The following is a 15,849-nucleotide window of genomic DNA, read 5'->3' on the forward strand; positions in this document are numbered from 1 at the left end:
TATGTGAGTGTCTACTCCGTCGTTGCAAGCATGCTCAAGTAATGAGCTTGTCCTAGCCCTCAGCATCAGAAAGCTAAGCAACGTGAGGTTGTTAGGATCAGTTACTAGAAGAGAAATGTGCTAAGTAACTTTGATCCTAGTCCACAGAAATCTTTCGGTAAGCCACAGCTGAAAAGGCAGAACTTGATCCAGGAGCCTTGCAATGAAAGGTTAAACGAGGCAAGCTTGTTTGTGGTCTGTTTTCCTTTTTAGGAGCTATTTCCATGTGCGCAAAGCGATTGTAAAGTGCTATCAGATCTGGAAAGCAGTGTATTGCATCCACTCCCTGGAGACGGGCACACAACAGGCAGGGCTCCTGGTGGAAGGTGCCCCATGTTCATGGCATGTCCCAGGACGGCAACACTAATGCAATCACTGGAGATTCACTGAATTTAAAAGGGGTTTAATTAGATTTGCTAGTTTGACCTCATAATCCCTTAAAATGCATCAAATTAGATCTTTGCTGAGGCTGATAACTTGTATTTGATATGAAGTTTTTTCCCATATGGTATCCGGTTGTGGTATGAAGTATTTAAAAGACAGAGGGTCCATCCTACCCCATGACAGTTTTTTCAGTGATCAGCCATCTTTCCTTTTAAGAATGTGTGCATTATTTCCAGTTTGAATTTGTCTGGCTTCAGCTTTCAGAAACTAATTCTTATGCTGTTCTCTGCTTGATTAAAAAGTCCAGAAGGACCCAGTGTTTTCTCCCCCTGGAGATACTTATGCATTAATCAAGTTGCCTCTCAATCTTCTTCTGATAAACTAAGTAGACTAAGCCCTTTAAATCTCTCACTGCAGTACATTATCCTTAGCTCTAAAAGCACGTATAGTCCTTTCTTTTCACACTGGTCTCTTAAAAATGCAGCATCAGAACTATATTCAGTATTAGATCATCTAGCCTGTAATGCATGTTTCATCCTATGCATCTGATAACAGTGGGGCAGGTCATGAGATTTAGCGTCATGCCAATCGGAAGTGCTCCCTGATACCCGGTTCAGTGACGATTTCCCAGGGACAGTTCTGTTTTGTGCTCTGTTGCTCAGGCAGTTCTTCATCCATTTAATGTGTGTTTTGCTAGTATTGCGCAGTACTACTTTTTTAGGCAAAATGGCATGCCAAACTAAGTTAACTGTCGTAGAAAGCATAAGTCTCTTACATCCACTCGGTCACCTTTATATTAGGAACTTGTAATCCTTCTAAAGAGTGAAAGGAGGTCTATTTGACAGGACTTACACAGTTGTAACAGTGGGTATTAGCTCTCTCTAGTTTTTTATGGAGTGAATTCTGTCTCAGTTTTCTTGTATGAATGTATGAATGTGTGTGGCCGCACGTGGCAGTGTATATCTAACAGTACCTAACAGCATCTTATGTGGCCAAGACTGATAGCCTGAACAAACCACAACAACATATGTTTTCTCTCTTTATTTTAAGAAAGCCACAGCTGCGAACCACCAGCATTTCCATTGGCTTCACTGGAGCTACTGAAGATGCCCTAGTATAACCAACACCACAGGATGCTGTGTTGTTCCTAACTGCCTCTGGACAAGTTTTTTTTTTTGTTTTAAAAAGGCCCATGATCGGCCAAATAACCAAAACCTTGTTGGATGTCTTGCAATTTTTTCACAGACAGAAGATCAAATTCACTCTGCCATGTGCATTACCCAGCTGTGTAAGCTGATGTGTAGCAACCGAAACATAGTTGAAGGATGCAATGTGAAAGTTTGCAGTTGGTGGAATTTATCCTAGAAATTTATCCTACAGCGTTTTAGAGCTGTGATGTTCAAACAAGATCAGTAATGTGAGTCTGGGAAAGATGTTCAGAAGTGCCTAAGTGATTCAGCACCCTTATCTCCGTTTTCTGAAACAGCATAGACAACTAGGGAGCTATTGTTTAAACACGTTTTCTCTGAAAATTATGCATCAATGCTTAAGCAGATGGGCTCAGGAGGTAGGGGGCAGGTGGTGTCTGCAAAGGCTACCTTTAAGCGGGGAGACTGATTTTTCCTCTGGAGTTTGAAGCAAGAGGGAGGCTTTAGTAGAGGACAAATTGGAGCAAACACCTAAAATATATGATTTGGATTCTGGAATCTTTACATCTCGCTGTAACCTTCCATTTGGTGACACTGTCCTTCCTTCCCGTTCCCAGCAACTTGCCAGCTCCATTTCCACCAACACAGTGCTGCTGCAATAATGGCAATCCTTTCCATGGGCAAGTGGTCATGGGTAAGCCCTGAATCCCTGCTTAGCTACATGCTAAGGACATTTAGCAGCAAGGAGCAAGGTGAGGAGCCAGTGCTTGGTCGTTGCCTGGTGCCTCCTGGCCCATCGCAGGGAACATATGCTCTGTAGGGTCCCCCAGGAGCTGCAACAACCTGCCTGTCCCCAGCGTGCCCTGCTCCGCCAAAGGCCTGGGAAGGATGCCCAAATTTGGCACCGACGTCACTTGGATTTAAGAGGGATTGGCCTGACTTTTGGGCTCCCTCTTCACTAAAAGAGAAAGCTGTGCAGCACAAGGAGAGGAGGCTGTCTCTGTGCTCTTCGTGCGCTGTGTTTCCTCCCCATCCCCCTCCGGCTGCCTGGAATGAAACCAAATGATGCATCTGTTCCCATGTCGAAAGTGGTTCATGTTGCCATTAGCCACGTTCGGCCCCAAATTGAACCTGGCAAGCAGCTGGCACGCTCGGAGCTGGTTTGCTTGCAGACGTATGTGTTTTGACGGGAAGCGCTGCTGCCTTTGAAGTACAAAATTCTTAGAAAAGAGAAAGAACATAATTTCACAGCTAAATAAGAGCAAGGCTCATCTCTGCCATGGAAGATGAGCGATGGGTGTTGGCGTCCTGCCTTGCAGCCTGCCTGATCCCCTATACTTTTTTTCCTATCTCTATCTGAAATGATCAGACTGCGAAGAGTTAAAAGATATTAGCTCAGTTAGAGAAATAGTCTCTGCTCAACCTCACTCCCAGCTGAAGAGGAGGTTCTGCTGCCTGCTGTGTCTTCATTATGTCAGTGAAATTCTCTCTGATACTGATTCCTTATTTGAAAGCCAGAAATTTAGAATGTATAGTTAAGCAATACTCTCAGTTTCTCACTATTTAACTTCCTTAACAAAATGTTGGAACGGATAAAGGATTTGAATATGTCATGACAAAGGTCTCTCAGCACCCTTCAAGGAAAAATAGAGCAGGATTTATTAATGGTACTAAAGTTTTTCCTAACCAGTGGATCAGGACACCTTTACATGATTAAGGTGAGGGGCTATATTCTATGTGGTCTCAGTTCAGAGAGACGTAGAGGGAAGTGCTCGCTCCTACGGTCTGTGTGTCTGAAGAAAAGCGATGCTTCCTACTTCAGTTCTGGTAGATCTGATGGCTTGGGCTGAGGTTGCAAAGAGAGGCAGGTGGGACGATAGCTGTACCACTCTCATGTACCAGCGCCTACAGAAGGTCATTTGCTAGCCACCTAGGGTAGTTTTTTCAACATATCTGTTGGTCTTTCACTGAAATCCAGTGCGGCAGGATTCCCTGTAGCACCTGTCCCTGCCAAGAGAGCAGTCCGGGCTCAATAGCCTCCTCCCCACTTTCCTCCTTGGTGCGTCACCAGGGAGCGATGGGGTTAGAACAACAGACCTGTCGGCTTGAAAAGCACGGGAACACATTCAGAGTACACTGATATAACCAAGAGGGGAAAATGACCCTTTGGCAGATCTTTCCATCAAAACAGACCTTTTATCTACATTCCAGTGTTGCCTGTCAAGGACAATTACACAAAGCAGTGCGGCGGGAGCTGGCACAGAAGTGAGGGCCTGAACTGCCGGTTGGGTTCAGATGGAATTTGTTGTTACGTAGTGACCTCTTTATCAAAGTATTTACAGTCAAACAAGTTTTTCTGCAGTTAGATAAACATCAGTACATCTACAAAATCTTACATGCTGGGACATCAGTTGGAGTAGTTGTTTGGGCCAGTTTCACCTCTTCGACTAGCGCTCAGGTTTTTGGACTGCGAGCTCATGACGTATCTCTCAAAATGAGTTTATGAAATAACCGTCACTGCACGGCGTGGCACGCCTGAAACATTCAGTAAAAATTCCTGCTGTTTCTTGAGATGTGAGTTATGTGCTTTGCCCTAAATCCTACCTCGGCTAGACTAGCTCAGTTAAGTTTAAAAACCCTCAAGGAACATGGGAGATCTTATGTGCTGCAGCAAGTGTTCATGTGTGTTCACCGAAGCGCCACCCAGGGGGTTCAGTCTGAGAGGAGACGTGGCGTGGTGGCTGGACTAGGGGAAAGCGGGATTATCTGTACCAGAATGGGTTTCTGGACGTGAGTTATGGTTCCTGGCGGAAACATGGGACTCCTTGGGGCAAGCAGGCATTCTCCTCTCTGAATTTCCTCTACATAATGGGAATAATCTTTCCTTAGTGGGTCGAGACATCATCACGCTGACAAGAGACATATAATTACTTGGAGTAAGTCATTTTAGAGCCATTAGTAGAAAAAGCACTTTGTGACTGTACCTTCGCTTCCCCTAGTTACGTGTTAAATACTGTCTTTGTTTTACTGGTGACATTTTAATAGCATCCCAATCAAAGGTCAAGGCCTCATTTGCTAGACACTGTCTTGCTGGTGATCTTTCCCTGGACTACCTGGTTTATCAGACAGTATGCTCGAGGGTTTGCAGGTAGCCCATGTGAGGAGAAATGGGGAGAGCATCTTGGATGAGAGTTGCAGCTCTTACCCAAGGATTGTAGTGTTACGTTACAATTGACCGTGTACAAGACATAACAGGTGGGACGTAACAGCGAGAGTGAGAAGAGGAGAACTGTGTCACAAGCCCTCATTTGCACAACTTTGTGTGAACACAGTTTGTGGGTAGAATTTTTTTTTTAATGGCCCGTGCCAATGGAGACAAGCTGCAACTCAGAAGCTGTTATCTGAGATTTGATTTCTGTGCCACCATGTCAGTGAAAAAAACAGACACTGGTGAACTTCTCAATTTTGCAGCCAATTTTGGTAGATCAACTATTGTGTTCCTGTGGCTGAGTCATTCCCATTTGGTTCCCTTTAGTGACAGTTTGCTGTTAATTAATTAAGCAGCAGAAAATTAACGGAAATTATGGGGATTAGTCTGCCAGTCAATGCATTAGAAATTATTTGTCTCCTCAGCGTTCTCCTGTGCCTCTGGAGAGTACCTGGAGATGAAGAACCAGGTGTGCAGCAAATGTGCGGAGGGGACCTATTCCCTGGGCAGCGGGATCAAGTTTGATGAGTGGGATGAGCTGCCAGCAGGGTTCTCCAACGTGGCGACGTTCATGGACACAGCCGTTGGCTCTGCTGAGAATAAAGCAGACAGCTGCAACAAGTAAGACAGTCTGTTCGCATCCGTGTTATGCGGCGATGGGTGAGTCTGAAACGGTTTAGACATGCGGAGCTGCGGGACTCGCATGCTGCTTGGTTTTGCTCAGCAAAAGCCTTCTGTCGCTTGTGCCCAGATTATCCACTGTTTGCTAAGGACTGTGGGGAAGACAGCCCTACCCCACATGGAGGCTTCAGTCCTCCTCAGGATGATGTCTGCACCCCCTGGGGTACTGGCTAGTAGGGTCAGGCCAGCCTAGACTCAGCCTATGCTGATTTCTAGATGGAGACAGCTCACATCCTGTAGTACGGGCCTGTGCGTTAAGTGTGGGTTTGGAGGAGGAGTCCAGCTCTGAGAGCATTGATTTTGCTCAACTTTAATTGTCATTTATGCTACAGGAAATGGTTGATCCAGCAGTGCTGTGATGTGGCCTTTCTAAGGTGCCTTCCTGGGAACAGCCTACAGTGTCCCTGCGGTCTGGGGTTCGATAAAAGCGAGGCCATTAGGCAAAGCACAGCTCTGTAAAGACAGAGGGAAATGTTTTACTGTCAGTAGTAAAAATCTATATAAAAGCACACAGTGCAGAGATCCTGAGCAGGGAGGATGAGAAGAGGGAGTGCTGCAGATGCAATGCAGCCCTGCCGTGGTTGCTTTGTACCGTCTCACCAGTGCAAAGCCAGCTTAACTAGTTATCTTAGCTCTTCAGAGGGTAATGGCAAACACGAGCGGCTGGGAAGCAAAATTTCTGGCTGTTTCTTTTGCTGTCATCATGGCCTCCTAGGGCTCAGCAGCAGCTACAGAGTTTAAGTACAGCCTGGAGCTGCTCTTACTTTTAGCTGAAAAGCTCAAGGATCGTGGTGTACTAAATGTGGCTAAAAGGTACTTTCATAGCCTGCGTAGAGATCCATGGAGTTTGGGGAAGGCTGTTCCTGAGCCTGCTGACTCAGAGCATGTTGGACATATGGATAATAAACCTTTCCTGTGCAGGCCGGGTCCTACATTTCTAGCATGTACCATCATCTTTTCCAATGCACACTTTTAATGATAGGTAATATTTTTATGTGAAAAACAAATGGGAATCCAGTAATAAAAGATAGAGGCAGTGAATTTAACCGTTGTGGTAGTCTGGCTCCTTTTTTAGCTAATATATTTTTCTATAGTAATTTAAGAAACGTCTCCACAGTGTCTGTGATCTCAAATGAGGCTTGTTTTGTTTGTGTTCATCAGCTCTTCGTGGACTCCTCGAGGGAATTACATCGAGTCGAATAGAGATGACTGTACAGTTTCTCTCATCTACGCGGTGCACCTAAAGAAATCCGGTTCTGTCTTCTTTGAATACCAGTATATCGACAACAACATCTTCTTTGAGTTTTTCGTAAGGCCTTTTCTGTCATGAATCCAAACCTATATTAAAATAATTCAGTCCAGTTAAAGACTATCAGAAACAACTTTCCCCTCCCTTTGTATTACTCATATGTCCACAGCTTGTTATTGCTGAACAAGCTTTTTAAAAAATCTTCTTTTCTTTCTGCCACTTATCCTGCCTTTTGGCATTTATTTGAGCTTCAAAACTTAAGCTAAAGTGATCTGTTTTACCATGCGTTGGGATTTTCACATTAGGATTGTGGCCATCCAGCCTTTTAAAAGACAGCTGCTGGTGGTAGATGCTTCAGTTTGGCGATGTTTGACGTGAGATGACTTTAAAGGGGCTTGAAGTTTAAAGAGACTTCTTCCAAGTAAGGCAACCGGAACCTGAGATACTCCAAGGCATTAGCAATTTATGGAAATTTCAGTTTTTGGTCAATTTGGATCATAGCCTTTAAGATAAACGGAAAAGCAGAAGAGACAAAAGGCTGGAGACTTGTTGTCGTATTGCTTTATGGTTGGCTTCTTTTAAAGGAGCCAAAAAGTTCAGCTGCCTTGCGGTAGGAATTAGGCTTGGAGGTCAGGTCTGCACTGCGAAACAGCGGGGCTAGGGGTAGTTAGCTCTGAAATGGGAGCAGCCTGGCTGGGCTTGCGCCACGTGGCACCCACAGTGCTAAAAGGATCCCTGCTGATCAGCCTGCCGGCCTCAAAGGAGAAAAGCAGCCTGGCGCTGCCCGTGAGGATGGGTCGCCTCGGGCCGGGGGTCCCAGTGCCAGCCCTCGCAGAGCTGCATTGCTTTCCCTGTCTGTGTTGTATCTGCTGCTCAGGGTAAAGAAAAACTTAATGGCAGGCAGCTCGGAGCAGGAGAGGACTGGGAATTTTCCATTCCCTCTGTTACTGCCTCTCTCCCTGTCTGCTGGGCTCCAGTGGTCATCTGCAAAATGCTATTTGTGCTAGCTCACAGGAGTACAGGGCCTTAACTGGTGTTTGGGATGTGTTTCATGAAGCTGGGACAAAAGTGCACAGTGTCCTTATTCTTAGTAACTAAGTCAAGAAAGGAAGACAAAAATAACCTGCGGGAGACATCCTCTTCCTGCTACATCAGTGCAATCTATTGCACTTTGGTAATAGTGCAGACTATTATTCAGCCCTTTCAGGTTTACATTAGACTGTCCTTCCTTTTTTCATCAGCAGAAAGCAGCAAATACCCTTTTTACCGTCAGACGAATGTAACAGGATTATGACTCCTAGCTAACTCTAGTTGCTTGGCTGACTGATCTGTTCCTGCAAAGGAGCAAATATACTATTTCTCTGAGTGCTAGCTCTGAAAATGGCTTTTTGATTATTACTTTTATCCAAATCCCACTGATTCACTTCCTTAAATTTGTCATTCCCTTTGCAGGAACCAGTGAATGGAGTGTTCCTTTGTAGAAATCACCATGCAAATAGTTCTTAGTGGTCCTCAGTATTTCATGGAAACTTATGTTTAATACTCTTCTAAAAGTTCATTTCTTTCTCCAGCATGCCTTTGTGGTTAGATGTATTTAATGATGATGCTTTAGCTCTGGGCAGTGGTATTTCACTGACAGTGGCCTGCAGGTTGCCAGGGAACGGTAAAGTTTTCACGCTCGCCAGATGCAGGTGGCTGCACTGCTGGTCTATGGGCAAATCTGAGGGTGAGCAATGAGACGTGGTCCTCAAATGTGGGAACCAAGCAGGGACGCTTCCTGTTAGATATGTACTGCTGCTTCTGCCTGTTCTTCCCAGACTCCCTTACATATTTAAGCCCTCTGCACCTTATGAGAAGAGACTATATCCATTTCCCTCTTCTCCGTTTTCCAGTGGAGGTTATCTCCATTTGCAGGTGGGAACTGAGGCACAGAGATGCTGAGGCCCAGATTGCTCAAGATAATTCGGGGTCTCCCTGCTATTTAGGTGCTGTCCCAGCAGAGGTGCTGCACTTTTCCTTAGCTGTAGATCCAGGTGGGAATTAAGTGCATAGATGCTTTGGAGGATACGGGGTTATATAACTTACTTCAGGCATGATGTGGAATAACTTTGAGGAGACTTTACCTCAGGTCTTCTGAATTTCAGCCTAAAGCATTGAACTATCCTTTCTCCCTGTTGGTGTAAAGGCTAAGTAATTGGACTGATATTTCAGAGGCAGTTGATGCTTTTTCTTTAGAAAAGACAGCTATGAGAAGAAAAAAGTGGGAAGCTCTGAGGCCAAGCGGCAAACACTTCTGTAAGGAGAGGGCTGCAAGGGTACGCTAGGCTGGGCTGGGGAAGGGGAAATAAATCCTGCAGCTTTCCCAGCGGAGATTCTCAGTGGCACTTTCCTTCTCCCTTAATAACACCGCTCTCATCTCTGTCGAGGTTAGGTAGCAGGGAGCCAACAAGTTAATATGTATTGACTGCACCAGGTAGTTTGTCAGAGAAAGCAGTTTGTCTTCCGGCTTCGACCTGTCCATTCCTAACTCCTCCTCGATTTAGAGGCCCATGGTAACATCCAGGGTTTGAGAGAACTGAGTCCTGGTGGGCTCAGGAGAAGGAGGAGACCTCCAAGACAAGGCCAAAATGTGACCAGATAATGAGAGGAGAAGGCCAGGGTGTCCTCCCCCTGCTCTTTTTTCCCACTACATCAGAGGTGCTGTCATCTGATGCACTGCTAAGCTACGAGCACATTTTGAAAGGTTTTTTGCCACAAATAAGGCAGCTGCTGTCCTAAAAACATAGACAATAGGAACAAAGCTGAATCTTATCATTCCCCACCAGTAGTTGCTATGCTGACAGAGAGACGCATCTAACTGTGATGACCGTTCTCATGTTTTTGATTAACAGATACAAAACGACCAGTGCAAAGAGATGGAGTCCACAGCAGACAAGTGGGTGAAGCTAACGGACAATGGGGAATGGGGCTCTCATTCTGTAAGTGTAAAAAAAAAATCCATCATGATGCTCTTTCTCCTATTTTTATAAATGTCTGTGATTTCTTCTAACTAGGGATTAAATAACGGCTGAATCCTGTGAATTTGCTTGAATAATCACAACTTGCCTGCTATGGCAAGCCAAGCCACTGAGATCTCTAAGGGTCTGATCCTAAAGCAAATGATATAGATGCAGGTCTTTCTCTTGATTTCCCTGTGCTTTGAATCAAGTGCTTTATGAGGCTAAACAGCGTTATGCAAGTGTGCACACCACAGTCCCTCCGCATGATCGTAGCTGAAATCTTCTAATACAGTTGTTTGCTTGTGAGAGCGAGAGATTATTCCCCGGTGTTCAGAAAATACTATATTCAGTGGAAATGAACCAGCCACCGGATTTGGTGACTGCACTGATGGTGCATAGACTAGGTCTTCCTCACTAGCTCCTGCTGAGGCCAGGTTTCCACTATATGGGCATATCCTAATTCATAGAGTTGTGCCAGCAAAGGCCCAGCGTAGGTGACATAATGCCAGAATGAAAAGACTTTTCATTGGCACAGACAGCAGCCTGCTCTCTACTTTTCATGGCCTCTTGGAGGATAATGCGTATTCCTGAGCTGGCTTTGGTTGGCAGTGCCTGTTACCTCCGGTGCAAGAGTGGAGCAAGTCAAATCAGGGGGCTAGATCAGGAGGATGAGGAATATAGGCTGAGAAGTGGATTCAAGGCCAGGCCACCAGCCTAGGTGAGCATGTAAACAGTGTCCACGCTTGGGCTGGTGGCATCTGAGCATCTTGTCCGGGACTGGTACTGCCAGTGGTGAGAAGCAGGAAAGGTGCAATTGTCTCCATTAACTACGAACGGTGTTTGGGTGCTTGGCTTCAAGGTAGACTTGTGAGCTAGAGTCCATCGCTGGCTTTCTGCTAGGCTTTTGTCTGCACTGCAAACCCTGCCACGCTGGCTCCGTTGATCCCAGTTTTCCAGCTGCTGCAGACTCTGTTTTCAGCGCACCATGCCCGAGTCCTGCTGCACCGGAGCTGATGTTGGGTAGCCCCACACGATGCAACACGATGCTTAATGTGGTACGGTCCCGGTTCTGCCATCACCCAGCATATCCCAGCTCTCCATTGCCCCTGTCCCATGGACAGTAGGTGTTTGGTTGGTTTGCTGCACTGTGTTTCTGCTTCCCTAAGTTTGCTCTTAAGCTGTCCTGGTAGACCACTCCTGGGTTCTTCTTTCTGATGTGATGGCCTGACTGAAACATGCAGCAGCTTGGGCTTTTGGTAGAAGATTCCTCCTCTGGCTTGTAGCAGGGATGCAGTTTGGCGTTCACCTGGGGCAAACCTACCTGGCCTGTTTGCTCGGTTGCTCCTTTAGGACTCTTTCTCCTGGATCAACAAGCCGCATGGTTCTGGCAGGACCCTTTTGTGTGGTAGAGTTATCCCTCTTCTTGTGTCGGATAGCTAGACTAGGATAAAGCACCATTGAGCCAGTATCAACTGTGGCAGCAGCAACTGTTTTGTACAGGACTAGTAGATATGGTACAAGTTTGCAGACCAGGCAGGGTCTTGGTAGACCTGCTGCTGCTAGTGGGACTATAATTATACAGGTGGGTTTAAGTCAGCAGGCACTGACTGCTGAAAGAAGTGATACTGCCTTCCTCCTCCTCCTTATCCTGGCCTTGGTACCACCAGCACAGGGGTTTGCGCAGCCCCTCACTGACCACAGTGTGAAGACATATAGGTCAAAGGATTTCGGGCCTGGATCATTCTTCCCCATCTGTTTCACTGCTCTGAGTCAGAAATGAGCAGGAGGTATGGGACTACTGCTGGGGATGTTCCTGGTTTGTGCTAGCTTACTGATCGTGATGTTATGGGGTTAGATGCAGGCAAATCTTGATGTAAAGCCTTGTCTCTAACTGGAACTCACTTCAGAGCCTGGATTTTCTACCTGGGTCCTCTTGGGTGTTTTTGTTTTTATTTTTTATAAAAGTGAATCTCAAAGCTTTAAAAACAAACCGTCTTACTACATTTGAATACGTAGCTAGAGTTTCTCTGTGCAGGGATGCCTGCTAACTGTCATATGTATCCTTGCAGGTGACTTTGAAATCGGGTAGTAATATATTATATTGGAGAACTACGGGGATTCTCATGGGATCTAAAGTGGTAAAACCAGTTCTGGTGAAAAACATCACAATTGAAGGTAAGTGGTAGTTAACCTTCTAGGTCTTGAACTCGCTCCTTTGTCATTGCATTTGGCATATGCCACTGCTACGCTTGTGTCCTCTGCAGTAAAGTGCTTTTTGGGTCCCCTCATCCCGTTTTCTCTAAGGTGTAGAAGAAGAGCAGCAAAACTTCATGCTGTCAGGTGAAGGCGGAGAAATTAATTTACCTGGTAAATTATGCCATCTGCTGGAGAAGACTGTTTTAGCAATTAGAGAAGAAAAGGGAAAAACCACCCAACTAGTTTACTTCAATGGAGTGTAGAAAGATCATGTTTACCGGTGAGCCTGTTGGTGAGAAGTTGGACAACATAACTGTTCTGGACCAATGCCAGTTAAATCACTATTTATGGAATTGATTGAATTATTTAATTAATGGAGTACCTACTCTAGTCCATTTTTAAGTGTAATCAAGCCTGGAGTGCTGTGTGATGTTTTTGCATTAGGTCAGCCTTGCATTGAGGAGCAAAGATTGAAGACCTAAAGCTTAAGTCATCAAGACCAAACGGTCTAAACTGAGCAGAGAAAGTATGTGATTTTTAATCCAGTGTGTTATCCAGCTTGTCTGCTTTTCCAGATAAGCAGGCAGGCAGTAGTTATGGAGCGTACCTCTCCGCTTCTCAGTGCGTTACCTGTATTTACCTTACAGGAGTTGCATATACGTCTGAATGCTTCCCATGCAAACCTGGTACCTTCAGTGACAAACCGGGTTCATCCAGCTGCCAAGTGTGTCCAAGAAATACTTACTCTGAGAAAGGAGCTAGAGAGTGCACCAAGTGTAAAGAAGAAACGTATTATGCAGGTACATAAATCAAATGGGTTAAAACCAGGAAAGTAAGGTCATGAGCTCACCCTGTTTCTGTGTGCAAACACAAGAACTGCTCGATCCAACAACAAAGTTTGGCTTCCGGTTAATAAGCAAAATGGAGTGGAAGTAATGTGGAAATGAAGATGAAGCTTCCTAAAAGCTGTAGAGGGCACTGGATTTTGGCCAAGGCCACGTACACTTGCAAAAAGGATATCCAGATCTTTTGTGACTTCAAAGTGTGCATTTCTTCTGAGTGATAACAGCAGTCGTACTGTGCCCTCTCGTGGTAATTTTTCTTATTGTTTGGTGGTTCCTGAATTAGCCTCATCACTGCCTTTAGACTTGTGGCATTTCTAGGAATCTGTTTTCCGAATGCTCTCCTAGCTCATCCCTGCCTCTCCTGTGGCTGGAAGATGTGGCGATCTAGTGCAAATTCTAGTCTCAAAATTCTTCTGCATTCCTATGTATCTAGCGATCATGAAGTAAAATGGGCAAAATCCATGCTTTATGTGCTGATCAGAATGTCTTCAATTCTCTTGCTTGTAAATTGTTTGAAATGAAAGTTTTTGAAGAGGAAGTTATCAGCCATAATGCTTGCTGTCACAGATTATGGCAAATGCCTGGGGACTTGTGCCTGTGGTCAGGATGTGAATGAGGGTTTTGCAAGTATACCTGATGAGAAGAAAAGTTGGACCAGCGTTGTAAAAACTTAAAATGGATTAGTATTTTCATTCTTTATCGAGTGAGAATTTATTTCCATGCTTGGACAAACTACACAAATTACTACTTAAAGATGAAGGACTGGGGTAAGAGTTTGGGTCCCTGCTATACTGAATCAATGAATTTCAGAGTGACAGGACAAGCGTAGCTGATATTTTTCCAGTTCTCCTCTGCAGTTCAGGGGAAAGTTCATGTAGACTCTATTTAAGAGCGTAATTTTTCATTCTGATTTTGTATTTTTCTGCGGGCTTGCTTTTCTCTGCAGATTTCACGCTCATTATACTTGTTTGCAAGGATCATTTGACAGTTGAACATACTATTCTTCACCCTTTTTGTTTTAGATGAGGGATCCAGTGAGTGTACAGAGCGTCCCCCATGCACAAGCAAAGACTTTTTCCAGATCCACACCCCATGTGATAAGGAAGGAAAAGTAAGTGGAAGTCAAGATATTATTTTTGGGCTTACTGTGATCTCTTGATCTGAAAACAGGGCAGGGGGTCAATACTTTGTGTTGTAATTTTGCTTCCAGGACTGAATGTCTCTGAGGCTTTGGGAATGTCCTTCCGCTGTTTTCTCTCCAGCATTTATCCATCTGTAAGATTTTGCACACCCTGGGCCTGCCTAAGGGATCCGTTGTGGTGAAATGTTAAGCTCCTTGCACTTGTGATCGGTCTGCCTGGGTCACTGGGGTTACTTCTGTGCTCATAAAAAAAATTAAAAAAAAATGGTTGGGGCACAGGCTGTAGCACCATCCCGGAGTAGACCCTACTCTCTAGCTGTTAGCATTTTTTCTGGAATACTTTTGACTTGTGCCCACATGCCCCATCACAGGCAAAGCCCAGGTGTGACTCAGGAGCTAGCACGGGACAGGGAGCATTGGACATGACCGCACCTATTTTGGCTGGAAGAAGAGTTTGGCTACATGGATGCGAACTGTGTCATGCTCTGTGGTTTTAGCATCAAAGAACAGTCCGTGATCTGATTAATTAATAGTATAGGTGTAGCCTGGGAGTGCCCATGTACAGCATCAGAGCCTGACTGCAGATACCATGTTTGCCTTGTGAGGGTACCTGGAGAGCTCCACAGTCACATGGGAACTTCTTCAGGTTTTGAAGAAAGAACTCACATTCACTGGGACACGAAGCCCACAGTGGGCACGTGGTCAGGCTGTTTTGTCTAATTTCTCACCTTTCCTATCTCTCTCAGACCCAGATGGGGTGTCAGTTAGTCAAAATCCATAAACCTGTGGTTGCTTGCCCAATATTTGCTGGCATGATGGAGTATTTTGGGGTCTCCTGGTCAATCAGTTCCAAAGTGCAACTGAACATGTGCTTGAATAAAGAAAGCTTCAAACACTTTACTTCCAGAACTGGCAGGCTCTGTAACTGCAGCATTCAGCACAACCCACTCATGGCTCACCGCCTATTGCTCTGTTAACTTCTTTTAATGACTCAATGAATTAGCAGCAACATTTACTCCTACACCCCCAGGTACTGCTTTAATTGTGGCTTCCTGCACATTACTTTGTAACTGATCTGTGCGATTCAAGGCTTACTGGCTTTGAATAGGTCCCCAATGGTGACACTCAGCTCCCTCTTTCTGCTCCCTCAGTGGCCTTTCCTTTCACTGATGGATATCCCCAGAACATAAAGTGGGTCTTCCTGCAGACACCCTTCCACTTCCCATTGCAATGAGAATGTGTGTCATAAATGCACAAGTATTGGCTGGGTTTTCAGAACTGCTTTCACCACTCAGTGCTCTGCATCTCTGCAAATCAGTCAGGGTATGCAGTACTCTCCGGCCGTCTCTCTACATGTACAATAGCACGGTGAAAGCTTGACTCTGCACACCCTCTTCAGATGAGTAATGGCTGTAAAGCACCAGCCTGCAGGTGTCTTGATCCAAGGCTTACAGGCGTTTTTTTCACTGGATGTTAGATTGTCTTCTTCCTTCTGCTGTCCCCACTGCATGTGTAGAAGGACGATTATGACACTAGGCTGATCCTCAAGGGGCCCTGGGAGGTTTAGGCCCTTGACTCCCACTGATTTTCGTTCATGTGCAACTTTAAAAATCCCAGGCTGATTGGTTCAACGTGGGACTTATCAACCCTCAGCTGAGTGGTTGCAGGCACTCTCTGACCGTTTCTTCCCTACATCAGCCTCTGTGGAATTACTTCAGTGTGTACAGCATGTTGGGGCTCTGTGCAATCACATGGGTACCTTGCCAACTCCTGATCCTTTTTGTTTTAAATGCTGTGCATCCCTATTACTGCTGAAGTAGACAGCAATAATCCAGAAAATCCATTAAATGGTAGAAAATGGCAAAGGCAGGCTGATCAACACGGGAAGGGGAACCATGAGCCAAGCATGACAGCAAGGTAAGCAGACGTATTGGCCCCTCTGACTGTGGGGACAGTCCC

At 45.3% G+C, this 15,849-nt stretch overlaps 1 protein-coding gene across 2 annotated transcripts in view; it reads left to right on the forward strand.

Moving 5' to 3' along the window:
• The window catches only part of ELAPOR2 (endosome-lysosome associated apoptosis and autophagy regulator family member 2), a 105,576-nt gene that overhangs the window by 61,182 nt on the left and 28,545 nt on the right, over nucleotides 1-15,849 (forward strand). For both annotated transcript variants that reach the window (XM_068919502.1, XM_068919422.1), the window contains exons 3-8: nucleotides 5,205-5,400; nucleotides 6,622-6,769; nucleotides 9,601-9,687; nucleotides 11,778-11,883; nucleotides 12,552-12,704; nucleotides 13,772-13,860. In XM_068919502.1, the coding sequence (XP_068775603.1) occupies nucleotides 5,205-5,400; nucleotides 6,622-6,769; nucleotides 9,601-9,687; nucleotides 11,778-11,883; nucleotides 12,552-12,704; nucleotides 13,772-13,860 (779 nt within the window). The remainder of the gene's footprint in view (nucleotides 1-5,204; nucleotides 5,401-6,621; nucleotides 6,770-9,600; nucleotides 9,688-11,777; nucleotides 11,884-12,551; nucleotides 12,705-13,771; nucleotides 13,861-15,849) is intronic.

The sequence above is a fragment of the Struthio camelus genome, chromosome 1, assembly GCF_040807025.1.
Source record: "Struthio camelus isolate bStrCam1 chromosome 1, bStrCam1.hap1, whole genome shotgun sequence".
Classification (NCBI taxonomy): domain Eukaryota; kingdom Metazoa; phylum Chordata; class Aves; order Struthioniformes; family Struthionidae; genus Struthio; species Struthio camelus.